This window comes from Hakea prostrata, chromosome 3, assembly GCF_041222555.1.
Source record: "Hakea prostrata isolate BN-2017 chromosome 3, UWA_Hpros_2, whole genome shotgun sequence".
Lineage (NCBI taxonomy): Eukaryota > Viridiplantae > Streptophyta > Magnoliopsida > Proteales > Proteaceae > Hakea > Hakea prostrata.
In genome coordinates this window covers 74,400,835-74,413,932 of record NC_142602.1, presented here as the reverse complement: position 1 = coordinate 74,413,932, position 13,098 = coordinate 74,400,835, and the positions used below count along the sequence as shown (strand labels likewise).

The 13,098-nt window shown below is 38.4% G+C and overlaps 1 protein-coding gene across 6 annotated transcripts in view; it reads left to right on the top strand.

The window, feature by feature from the left end:
* Window positions 1-9,819, top strand: part of LOC149023073 (general transcription and DNA repair factor IIH subunit TFB4-like) — a 44,076-nt gene extending 34,257 nt beyond the window's left edge. For 4 of the 6 annotated variants that reach the window (XM_089150921.1, XM_089150920.1, XM_089150925.1 and 1 more), the window contains 2 exons: window positions 8,575-8,654; window positions 8,859-9,819. In XM_089150921.1, coding sequence (XP_089007047.1) covers window positions 8,575-8,641 — 67 coding nt within the window. In that variant the 3' untranslated portion in view covers window positions 8,642-8,654; window positions 8,859-9,819. Of the gene's footprint in view, window positions 1-8,525; window positions 8,655-8,858 lie in introns of those variants that run through there. The other 2 variants (XM_089150922.1, XM_089150924.1) reach the window with 2 other exon arrangements.
* The last annotated feature ends 3,279 nt before the right edge of the window (window positions 9,820-13,098 follow it).

Sequence of the window (13,098 nt, the reverse complement as noted above, 5' to 3'; positions counted from 1 at the left end):
TTCATGAGTTTTTCCCTTACTATACACCTCTCCAGGGGGAGAGTCCTAGAGGAGAGGTGTTCTTTCCGACTCTAGATCTTCCTATCACACATCAACACAACTTAGGAGTCTCAGAAGAGTTTCCTGACCAGGGGGAGACTTCGGCCAGTATACTTGAGGACTCTAATCCTCCCCCTTCGATTTTTGAACCATGTGAAGAACTTAGCCAGGGGGAGACCACTCCTGTGAGATTTGGGGGGAATGTGTTCAGAATGCAGTTTATCTCATTAATCGTCTCCTTACCCCCTTGTTAAAAGGGAATACCCCAAATGAGCTTGTGGCTGATGTTTCACCTAAGTATTCTCATCTTCGTGTTTTTGATTGTTTATGTTATGCTAAGAATTTAGCTCCTCATCAATCTAAGTTTTCTCCACGTGCTATTCCAGGCATTTTTGTTCGGTATCCATATGGGCAAAAGGCATATCGTATTTATAACCTTGTCACTCGTAAGATATTCACTAGTAGGGATGTCATATTTCATTAGACGATATTTCCATACCAGCATGCAACCTTCCCTCAATCCGTTCCTTCTCCCCACTCCTCTTCTCCACCTGTCCTTCCTTGTCCTGCAATTGATGATCCAGGATCACCTCCTCCTCCTACCCCACCCCCTCTTTACTAGAATCACCCTCTGATGATCCCAGCGTCCCTCTTCATCGTAGTACTCATCATACTCGCCCTCCTGCTCACCTCTACGACCATCAGTGCAATGTTGCTTCTCTTCCTTATTGCCCCTATCCTCTCAATAACTACCTCTCGTATTCGGCTCTTTCCCCTAATCATCGTGCTTTCCTTTCTAGTATTTCTACTGACTCTGAACCTCGTTCCTTTGTTGAGGCTTCCCACAATCCCAAATGGTGTGCTGCAATGGCTGATGAGATTAAGGCTCTTGAGCTAAACCATACTTGGAGCTTGCAACCTCTTCCCCCTGGCAAGGTCGCTATCCAGTGTAAATGGTTATACAAAATTAAATATCAAGCTGATGGTTCTATTAAACGCTACAAGGCTCGCTTGGTTGCCAAAGGATTTACTCAAATTGAAGGTGTTGACTACCAAGAAACATTTTCCCCTGTTGCGAAATTAGTCATTGTGCGATGCCTCTTTGCTATTGCTTCAATTAAAGGTTGGCCTCTTCTTCAAATGGATGTTAACAATGCTTTTCTTCAGGGTGATCTAGATGAGGAAGTTTACATGTCTTTGCCACCTGGTTTTTCCCGAAAGGGGGGAGAATAATCTAGTTTGTCGTCTTCATAAGTCCATATATGGTTTAAAACAAGCTTCTCGCAATTGGTTCTCCAAGTTCACTTATGCTCTACAACTTGCTTGATTCAAACAATCATTAGTTGATTATTCTATGTTTGTATCTTCTAGTGGGTCTAGCATCACTATCGTTTTGGTTTATGTGGATGATATAATTATTATTGGCAACGATCAAGTTGCCATCTATGCTTTGAAATTGTTTCTTCATAATCGCTTTCATATCAAAGACTTTGGCATCTCAAATTCTTTCTTGGCATTGAGGTTGCTCGATCAACTAAAGGAATCTTCCTTTCTCAAAGGAAATATACCTTGAAGATGCTTAATGATGCAGGTCTACTTGGATCCAAACCCATCAATTGTCCTATTGAGCTAAACTTAAAATTGAATAGTGAAGATAGTGAAATTCTTGCTACTCCAACAAAATATAAAAGACTTGTTGGAAGATTGATTTATCTCACAGTCACTAGACCTGATATTGTTTATATTGTGCAAGTTCTCAGTCAATTTATAAAGAAACCTAGAAAACCTCACTTGGATCCTTGCATTTGAATTTTACGCTATTTAAAATCTTGTCAAGGGAAAGGCATTTTGTTATCTTCAGCTAGCGACCTACACATCATTGTTGTTGAAAGAAACGATTGTGGTGAATGGCTTATTGATCAATGATCTCAAGCCCTCTATTTATAATTAAGTGGAAAGTATACTATTATAAGGAATAGAATTTTACATGAATACAAACTCTAATTTAACTCCTATACAAACTATTATTAGACTCCTAATAGAATCCAACACTCCCCCTCAAGTTGAGGCATAGATATTAGTCATGCCCAACTTGCCTACAATAGGAAGGAAATCTCTTTCTTTCAAACCCTTAGTGAAAACATCTGTTACTTGGTCTCCAGATCTTACAAAAGGCATGCAGATAAACCCTTGTTCCAACTTTCCTTTGACAAAGAACCTGTCAATTTCAATGTGCTTAGTTCGATCATGTTGCACCGGATTATTAGCAATACTAATAGCAGTCTTGTTGTCACAATATAATATCATAGGGTTTGGAACTTAGACTCCAATATCTTGCAGCAAGCTTTTCAACCATAGTAGCTCACAAACTCCATGAACCATAGCTCTATATTCAGCTTCAGTACTAGATAAAGCTACCACATTCAGTTTCTTACATCTCCAAGTAACTAGATTACCTCCAATAAAGGTACAGTAACCTGAAATTGACTTCCTGTCTGGAGATCCAGCCCAGTCTGCATCAGTGTATGCTTCTATTTTTAGATTATCAATGGGTGACAAAAATATTCCTTTTCCAGGAGTTCCCTTCAAATACTGTAGTATTCTGATAACAGCCTTCATATGAGCTAAATATGGATCATGCATGAATTGACTCACTATACCTACAACATAAGCGATGTCTGGCCTGGTGTGGGACAAGTAAATAAGCTTCCCTACCAGCCTTTGGTATCTTCCTTTGTCCATTGGTTCTCCCTTTTTTTCTTTTAGTTTAGCTCCAGCTTCAATAGGGGTATCAACTGCTTTACACCCCAACATTCCTACTTCTGATAATAGATCTAGGACATACTATCTTTGGGATAGAAATATACCTTCATTTGATCGAGCCACCTCAATCCCTAAGAAATACTGTAACTTCCCTAGATCTTTAATTTCAAACTCTCTGCCAAGAAAGTCCTTCAACTTTTGAATTTCTTCACCATCATTCCCTGTGATGACAATATCGTCTACATAGACAATGAGAAGTGTGATGTTAGTACTTGACTTCTTGACAAATAGTGTATGATCAGCATTGCTTTGCTTGTACCCAATAGAAATCATTGCCTTCAGGAGGTGTCCAAACCAGCATCTAGGAGACTTTTTTAACCCATAAAGTGACCTCTTCAATTGACAAACTTTCCTTGCAGTATTGTCATCGGAGAAACCATGTGGGATTTCCATATAGACCTCTTCTGCTAACTCCCCATGTAAGAAGGCATTCTTTACGTCTAGTTGGTGCAAGTTCCAGTCTTTGTTCACAGCTACAAACAACAGAACTCTGATAGTGTTTAGTTTCGCAACAGTGGCAAAGGTCTCCTAATAATCAATCCCATAGGTCTGGGTAAACCCCTTTGCAACTAGTCTAGTTTTCAACTTGTTGACTAATCCATCCATATTTTGTTTAACCACAAATACCCATTTGCAACCCACTAGTTTTTTTCCTGGAGGAAGTGCAACCAGCTCCCAAGTGTTATTTTTCTTCATTGCCTGCATTCCTCTACCATAGAGGCCTTCCATCTCTTATCAGTATAGGCTTCCTGCCAACTTTTAGGAACAGATACATATGACAGAGAGGATATAAAAGCATGGTAGGAGTCAGACAAAGAGTTATAAGAAACATATTTAGCTATGGGATGTTGAGTACAAGATCTGACCCCTTTTCTAACAGCAATAGGAAGATCAGAAGAAGATACCTCAGTAGAATCTGATTCTGGAGCAAGAGACTGAAGTGGTAATGAATCACCTTTCTCCACCTGCTTTAGCCGATTATATTTCTTCCTTTGATAAGTCTGTACCTCCTTATTCTGGTCAATTTGGTTTTGAAAGACCCCAACAGTGTGAAAAGTTAAAGCTAGATGTGCTTGAAAACGTAAAGCTCGAGCAACCTCAAGGATATGTCAATGTTTATGTTTAGCATTTCTATTTTGTTGAGGGTTAGCAACACAACTACGTTCATGAATTATGCCCAACTTATTAAAGTAAGAAGAGAGAGAGAGAGAAACTCTAGACCATTATCACTACGAGTTTTCTTGAGAAGGTAATTAAATTGTGTTTTTACCATGGCAATGGAATTTTTAAGAAGACATTGAGTTTCAAACTTGTGACGCATAAGAAAAACCCAAGTACATCGAGAATAATCATCAACAATGGTAAGAAATTAATGAGCACCGGAAAAAGAAGCAATAGAAAAATCACCCCATATGTCACAATGTAAAAGAGAAAAAAGACAATTACTCCATTCAACATGCATTGGAAAAGGTAAATGTGATTGTTTAGCAAGAGGAAAAATATCACAATGTTGAGGTGAAATGGTAACATCAGAAACAATTTGAGATAAAAAATTGTGAGGCAAATGAGAAGGATGCCCTAATCGCCAATGCCACGTGTCAAAATTATGTGAAGTTTGTGAAACAAAGGAAGCAAAATGACCATGAGCACGATAAAAGTAGAGACCAACATGCTTTTCACCAATCCCAATCACCCGTTTCGTGGTGAGGTCCTGAAAAACACAAAAATTAGGAAAGAAAATAACAGCACAATGCAGAGATTTGGTGAGTTGACTGATAGACAATAAATTATAATGAAATCAGGAACATAAAGCACATTATGAAGGTGAATAGAAGAAGATAAATGAGCAGTCCCTTTGTGAGTCACTAGGACAGATGTACCATTGGGTAGACGAATAGATCTAGAATAAGCATAAGGTAAAACATTATTTAAAAGATGCAAAGAGTGGGTTATATGATTGGTGGCACTTGTATCAATTGTCTAATGAGATGAAGAAATGGAGGAACAACAAATAGACTCACCAGATAGATTAGCAGAAGGTTGAGGGCTTCCAGTATTGACAAATTGCATAAACTGCTGGTACTGTTTGGTGGTCAGAGATGGGCTAGAGCTAGGAGCCACTGTAGAAGTTGCAGACCTGGATGAGGAGGAACCTGAGGAACCTGAATCTGACAATTTAGTAGGAAAACCATGAAGTTTATAACAACGAGCCTTCAAGTGCCCTTCATGTCCATAATGATCACATTTAGGCCTTGATCGATGAGTGCCAGAAAAACGACTCACACGGCTAGAATTATTGCGAGTAGCTGCAATGAGTAGGTACAGAATGAGTAAGCCACAATTCTCGTTGTCACTCTTCTTAAAGAACCATAGCAAATACTTTATTGATATTTGGAAGAGGTTCTGTGGTCAAAATCTGGGAGCTAATAATAGAGTAGCTATCATTAAGGCCCATCAAGAATTGAAATACCTTCTCTGCGTGCTGTAATGTTGTCAATTCCCTTAAGGCTCCACAAGAGCATTGTGGAATAATAGAAAGTGAAGCCAACTCATTCTAAAGAGCTTTCAATTTATTAAAGTAAACTGAAATAGAAGACTGACCTTGAGTGTGGTTACTAATGGTCAGTTTCAAGTGATATATGCGAGTGGCATTCCCTTCAGTAAAACGCTCCACCAAATCATTCCAAAGATCATAGGCCGTATCAATAAAAGCCACTAAAGATAAGATCTCTGGAGAGATAACATTAAGTAACCAATATAAGACCATGTTATTGCACCTAATCCAAGCATCAACTACAGAAGATGGGGATGAAGGTTTAGATAAGGTGCCAGTAATGAAACTAACTTTATTCTTGGTAGAGAGAGCCATCTGCACAATCCGTCGCCAAGTATGATAATTATCACCATTGAGGACTTGAGTGACTAGAGTAATACTCGGATTATAATGATAACCATCAGATTCAATGGCAGATGTAGAAGCATCCAAAGTAGCATCCATCTTGTGCAACAAAAAAATCCAAAAAAAAAAGAAGACAAACTAGCCAAAAGGAAGTGTGGCAGCCACAATCAGCGTCAAACAAAAAACAAAGAACTTGAATTTTCTCCCACACCAGTGCACTAATATGTTGCCAACCGAATGAAATATGAGAATGGAATCTTCCCATTTGTCCTTTATTCTTTGCAAGGGATCCAATCGAATAGAATAGAAGACTATAATCTTCCCTTTTGTCCTTTATTCTTTGCAATGGATCCAACCTAATAAAATAGAAGACTATAATCTTCCCTTTTGTCTTTTATTCTTTGCTATGGATTGCCCAGGAGGATTTGGAATCACTGATTCCAATGCAAAGGGGTTGCAAATTGTTGGGTGAGCCACGACGTCTTCCCCAATGGAACCGCGATGTCTTCGCCAACGAAGCCATAAAAAAAATTGCAGCAGAATAAGAGTCACCAGTGGGAGAAAGAAAAAAAAATCAGCAGAATAAAGGGTCGCCGGTGGGAGAAAAAAAAATTGCAGCAGTTAAAGAGGAGACATATCGAGAACCTTGACTGATACCATGTTAATTGTATAATCAATATAAAATCAACGAAGAAGATGTGAGATCTAGAAGGAACAAGAGGTGATAACGTGATTCGGCCAGAGGCCTATGTCCACGGGAGAAAGGAGGCTACTTTAGTTTTCATTAATTCTAGGGTTTTACAATGATCCACAATTTATAGGCTTATTTCCACCGCCTTACCCTCTCTACTTGGGTACGGGTAATGACCCGACCCAATACAATTTAACAACACATGTGCACATTCTTGGAGTATAAAAATATGCATATAACAAGCAATTTAAATTATTAATGAAGTAAATCATTAAACCACACGTTAAAAGTTGTATGACGCATAATTAAAACAATAATATTTTGAGGTTTCAAATCTCAAATACAACTTTATTTTGGGAATAGGACACATCATTATATGAATAGTACAATCGGAAATAGGAAAGCACTAAAAACTCATCTAACCACTAGAAACTACTATGGCAGCTTGGATTGATCCCACATTTATCTGGTCGAGTTGATGTTCATTTGACTTGTTTGTAAGACACATAAATGCCACGTCATAGTCTCCGAGAAGATATGCTATGTTGCAACATCAACATATTGAAGAAACCAGTCCTAGAAGCTGGGTCATCGAACTGTGATGAGCTACCCATTGATCCACTATCATATGCATCAGTTGGCAGTGGTGGGAGCATGTATGGCTGGTGGATTGGATGATGCAGTTTGGCTGCCTAAAAAAAGCCTTGTGTGTAGTGATTCCTCCCAATGCCAACACCATTAGGTATAAGCATGGTAGGAAATATTGGCGAAATTTGGCCGAAACTGTGAAAATTTCGGTGTGTTCCCAAGTAATGACACCAGCGAATCCAACATTCCCTGTTTTCGGAGATATATTGTATTTTATTCATTTTCTCATTTTCTCATTTTCTCGGCGATGTATCGTCATTTTATCGCCTATAAAGAGGCAAGTTCAAACAAACTTTTGCCTCATTTTGGCTAAAGTTCAACAGGTATTTCCAGAGCTTCTCTCTCATGGTTTTTTTTATTGTTCCTATTTTGGCTTTGATCTTGAACATCTAGGGGTGGACCTTGTGTAATTTTTGCCGAAAATTGCTTGTGTCGCGTTAATCAACCATTGATTTGCTTGATTCTTGAAGATATTCATCTCAGAGATAACCGTTGTTCTCCAAACTTAATTTTTACAAAATGCATGCTATAATGTTTTTGGATGGGTATGAATTTAAGTAAGTTGAACACCGTGGGCCAATTTACAAATGCACAGTGTTGGGATTTTTTTCCGCAAAGTAATTTATTTATTTATTTTCAGGCATAAACAATTGTATTTTCCTAAACTTAAAATGTAGCAGACATACATGGTATATGTCTTGTATGGTAGTGGAATAAATATATGTGGAACTCCATAGGCCGATCTATTGTCTCACGTAGTCAAAATATTTTTCCACTCAATAAATAATTATTTTATTTTTTGCTAGATCTTGGTCTTTTGAGGGACCGAGATCCCTATCGAGATTGAGATCCCAAAGCATGATCATTGGTTTTAGCATGTTTAAGGGATCTAAGAGTTACAATGGGCATATTATTAGGGAGTCTCATCATGTGGGTCTTAATATGCCCATATATCCAACATGCCTGGTAATCGATTCCCTCAATCCCTTAATAACTGCTTAATGGCAGTTTAGCTTGGGCCTAGATTTGGTTGCAAGTCGTCCACATCATTTTATAGTCACCCATATAGATTTCAAATCACTTGAATTTTTCCATGTGCTATTGTTGAGTTTTGAATGAAATTTGAAAAAACCCTAGAAAACTACCTTGCAAGGAACTGTTAAAATCGAAGAAGGCCATACAAGGTTCGCCGTATTGATGAGAAATGTACCATTTTTTATATAAGGCCTGTCAAGCATGGGGAAGGTTGGACCCAAACCTAGGCAATGGTCGGCCTATGAAGTCATTAGTTAACATGATTAACAACTGGTAGACATGATGGGAAGGATTCCTGTTATATTTACAGGCTTGGTGTGGCCTTCTACTCCACTTTATCTTTATCACGGTATCTTTTCAATCTCAATGGACATTTAGTAGCCTTTTCAGGTGTGGCATCTCCTAATTATGGGTCCTTATGTTGCTGATCATGATGCAGGTCTGTTTTTGGTCAGTCCCTTGGTGACATTACAACAGATCGGAAAAGGAAGACTCCAGAAACATGAAATCTCCTGAGAGGTGGTTGTCATTTGTTCATTTCATTGCTTTTGGGGATCTTATGTTTTGTTCTAAATCTATTCTTGAAGCCTAGTTTTTATAATTAATCCTTGTTTATACTAAAAATCCCAAGGCCTCTGTCACATTGTCTCCTATGTTACATTTTCAGTGATTGTTGTGGAAGCATTGATGCTAAATGTGTGTTACAATTGGTATTTGGTGCAGTGCAGCAAGCATATATCACTGGAATGTTGCTGATTATATAATCTAGGCAGCAAGCATTAACCTCTCAAGGTATTTGGGCCATTTTTGGTCCAGGAAAGTTATTGAAGTGTATGAGCTCATCTGTCTGAACATCGCAATGGTTAGAATGGAGACTGGTTGATGGAGTGTCCCATTGCTTTTCATTTCTCTAGACGGTATGATGAGCTATGGGATCTTTTGCTGATCAATGTTTAGAGACTTTCCGGAATGTGGATCTTTCCTGTAGTTACAAAAATTTTCAGTCAGGAACAAGAGGGAAATTGTTATGATTATTTTCTTTCTTGGGGTGTTAATGGTTGGAAGTTGGATATACTCCAAGAAATACTGTTTGATGCCATTTTGAAGGACCTCCTGATGTACTCTTGAGGAAGGCAGATAGTCTCCCCAAACGTTTTTTTCCATTCTCTCTGAGTAGGTCCTGAAAGTGACCTCATGCAGTCCTTTTTACTAAACATCATTTACAACTTTCTGCCTTGGCTGGCTCTTTGTGGCTATTTGGTTATACCACATTGGTAACACATGTAATTAAGGCTTCTGATATTAACAACTCATAGTCTTATAACTGTATCTGGTTGGTTACGTACTTGCGGGGATTTTTTGGAAACAAAGAGTAACTGAGATCCACACAGGAAAATGATGTAAGAGCAGGGAAAATGAAGGAGAAAAGAGGATAGCCATGGAAATCAGGAAATTTTAGCTACATGGATCCTTGCATCAGGCAGGCTATTTCTGAGTTTATGTGGTGCAACTCCTAGACAATGCAAGCCATTTTGTATGGTCTTGCCTGTTGTCATATCTGGCTCGTAAAAGAGATTTTAGCTACTTCACTACCACTTCTGGTCAAGACCTCTCCATGCCTGCATCACGCATGGTCGGACCACCTCAAGACAACATTCTAGAACTAGATTGTAACCATTTTGGAAGTGAGGGTACCTATCAAGGGGGGAGGGGGAGGGGGAGGGGGAGGGGAATGAAGATGTTCTTCTAAAGAATGTTGGTTAAGAGGAATAGAAGTATGGCTTAGCTCCTCATATGGCGAGGAAAGGTGGCATCAATGGTGCCAGAGTTTCAATTGTTTAGTAAGAGTATTGGGGATGTTGAACTGAGATTCAAACTATCGATTGTTAGGTAGAAGGAATTCATGGGTCTTTCCAAATTTTTAGTCAAAGAACCATACCAATTCCCTACCAAGGTTGCACACAATTCAGCTGGGGTGTGATGGATGCTATTTCAGATTCAAGGTCCACAAAGATTTCCCATGGAATAGTATCAAGGTCCACACTGATTTTCCAAAACATACAAATAAGGGCGTTAAAGGCGTCAATTCGGTACGGTATGGTACGGTATTGAATTTGAAAACCTCAAACTATAAACGTACCGTACCATATTTATACGGTAAGGTATGAAAACCGTATTTTAAAAAACGGTATGGTATGAAACCGGCATAAAATCGGTATGGAAAAAACGGCATGGTTCGGTATGAAAATCGATATAAAGTGGTATATAGGGAAATCAATAGTTACAAGTATACACAGTTACAACAAAATACTTCAAAAACTATAGGGTTCATCCTTTATCCTTAAGATGCATGGGCGATAAATATCCCCACAACTGTAGAAGCATTACAAGCAAACCCACCCAGGATACTTCACCCTTGCTATATATAGAATCAATCACAAATTGAAAAAAGATGGGTGTAACCAGTTCAGAGACAAGATACCACCTTGCATCATCACTACAATTAAGAGAGCACAAAAGATGAACTACCACCATTCAACTAAAGTGTTGAATCAGGCATCCAGCTACATCACTCTCCTTGGATTTGCAGTGCTTCTGATTAAATTATGATAGTCAGTCCACCATTTTATCCTCAAATGGTTCAATCAGCAGCAGTATCATATCTAGTGTACAGAGGATCTATCGTATCTCTGCCGCAAACCACTTCCCCTTTGCAGCAAGTCATTGGATCTAAACACATATATAGAACGTCAAGCAGCACTCACGCAGTTCTCCCAAGTACCATATGTAGAGCTGACGCTTCCTCCTCCACTATGTTGTGCATATTCGTCGACAACTTTACAAGCACAAACACCCCATGTTTTTGCCATCTCACGGTGAGATTCTCACCCAGTGACATTGGTTGTGAAAGGCCGCGGAGGAATGTGCTGAACTTAGACTTCGCTTTTATTGAGAGATCTTCATACTCCTTACTATATCACACCAGTGGGCGTCATGCCATCAACCAAGAGATCAAATCAGAGGGACAAAATCATACACGAATAATACAGGTTAATATGATAAGCCATGATAAATGACAGTTGTCCTTGAGTAAAGCCAAATCTACATTCACTTCATTAGAATCCTCACTGCAAGAAACCTGTTGGACTGGCATCCAATTGGGAAGAGTCACACCTCATGGATACTTTGAATTAATCCGTTTAAAGTGTAAAGAATTTTACGGTATACGGTACCGAATTCGGTACAAAAAACGGTAATTGGTTTAACGGTACGGTATATGGTATTTACCGACAGTATGACACCATATACCGTTACCGTATCGTACCGAATTACCAAATTCGATTACGGTACAAACTATACCGAATTTCAAAACGGTTCGATACGATACGGTTTAAACGGTTCGATATGGTACGGTTTAACGATTTTTAAGCAAATACACCCTTACATACAAAGCTCTAAATAGGCTTCCTTTGCTTTGTTGTGAGGCGAAACCGACTTTCTATAGTATTGAATGCAACTCCACGCCCTTACCCAGAAAAATGCAATTAAAATGCCTTGCACTTACGTCCAAACCTTCATTAGAGAGATGTCCTGCATTAAGAATTTACATTTATCTCCTACCTTCTTTATGTATCTATAGATGACACTTATATCTATCTCTGTAGATTTTTGTATGGTTATTTTTCTACATTTTCTGTTTGATACGCTCTCATTCCTACAGACATCAAATTCACTGGATTCACGGATTTTTATTTGCTACAGCCTCTAGAGCATGTAGCCAACGGTGTAGATTTCAGCATGTACTCAAAAAAATCAGACGGTGTATAATCAAATGAAACCCGTCACTCTTGCGATGAAGACTCCCTACACTCTTCCAGCTCCTTGTTTATGCTTTCTGAAACACATTACTTCAAAATTAAAAAGAGACCATGGAATACAGTTTCACATACATTTAAAGCAAAGATAAGAAAGAAAAAAAAGAAGTTACCTCCACTTTTAGAAACATTGTATGCTAAATCTTTCCCATCAAGTATTAGAGATTTATGTTCCAACCAAAGAGCCACTTAACACAATATATCCCATGTGTCTACTATTAAGAAAGAATCCCAGCAAAGGGACTTACTGAAATGAGAGTTATCACAAAAACAAATTGTTGAAGTTAAGCACAAAATTGGGAGAATCCTTGACTTAGAGAGGGGGGGGGGGGTTTGGAGGGAACCCAAATACAAAAGATCAAAATGTAAATAAACACCAAAGAAACCTAAAAATAAAAATGGAAAAACAAATGTAGAGCTGCAAACCCAAACAGAAAATCACCAAATCCGATGATTCTTAAAAAAGATGAATCACCATGATCTAACCTTCGACTAGGGTAAGGGAGAATCGTCGATTCTGAAGAATCAAACTCTAGAAATGCTAATCATCAGCTAGGGCAAAACGAAATAGGGGATTTTAGAGTTGGGTAGAATGAGGGGTTTTATTTTGTGAATTTGTAAACTATTAAATCCTTACAATATAAAAATAAAAAGTTAAATTTACAACTAAACCCGGTTAGGCCGAAAAGCAATGGTTCAAGTTCATAAACTTCGAAGCATGTTGCATTCATTGTGCGCTTATATACTGCGGTTGTGCTATTATAGCATAAATGTCGAAGTAGTGATTGACGGTAGAGCTTAATTTTTTAAGCACCACAACTTAATTTTGAATTTGAGCTTGATTATTGGTCATAATGTGTATTTTTTTTTTCAAACATTATTGATCATTTTTTTTTGGTAATCCAACATTATTGATCATTACGTCAATGTTTATGCTTATACAGTGCGCTCGTAATGCATGTCAAATGGACATACAAGATTTGAAAATAATTAAGCTAGATATCTGAGTGAGAGTATGGATCTGCAACCCGTCGGGAGAGCACAGACGGCTTTATCACCATAAATTACAGGGTCTAGGGGTTGGGTGA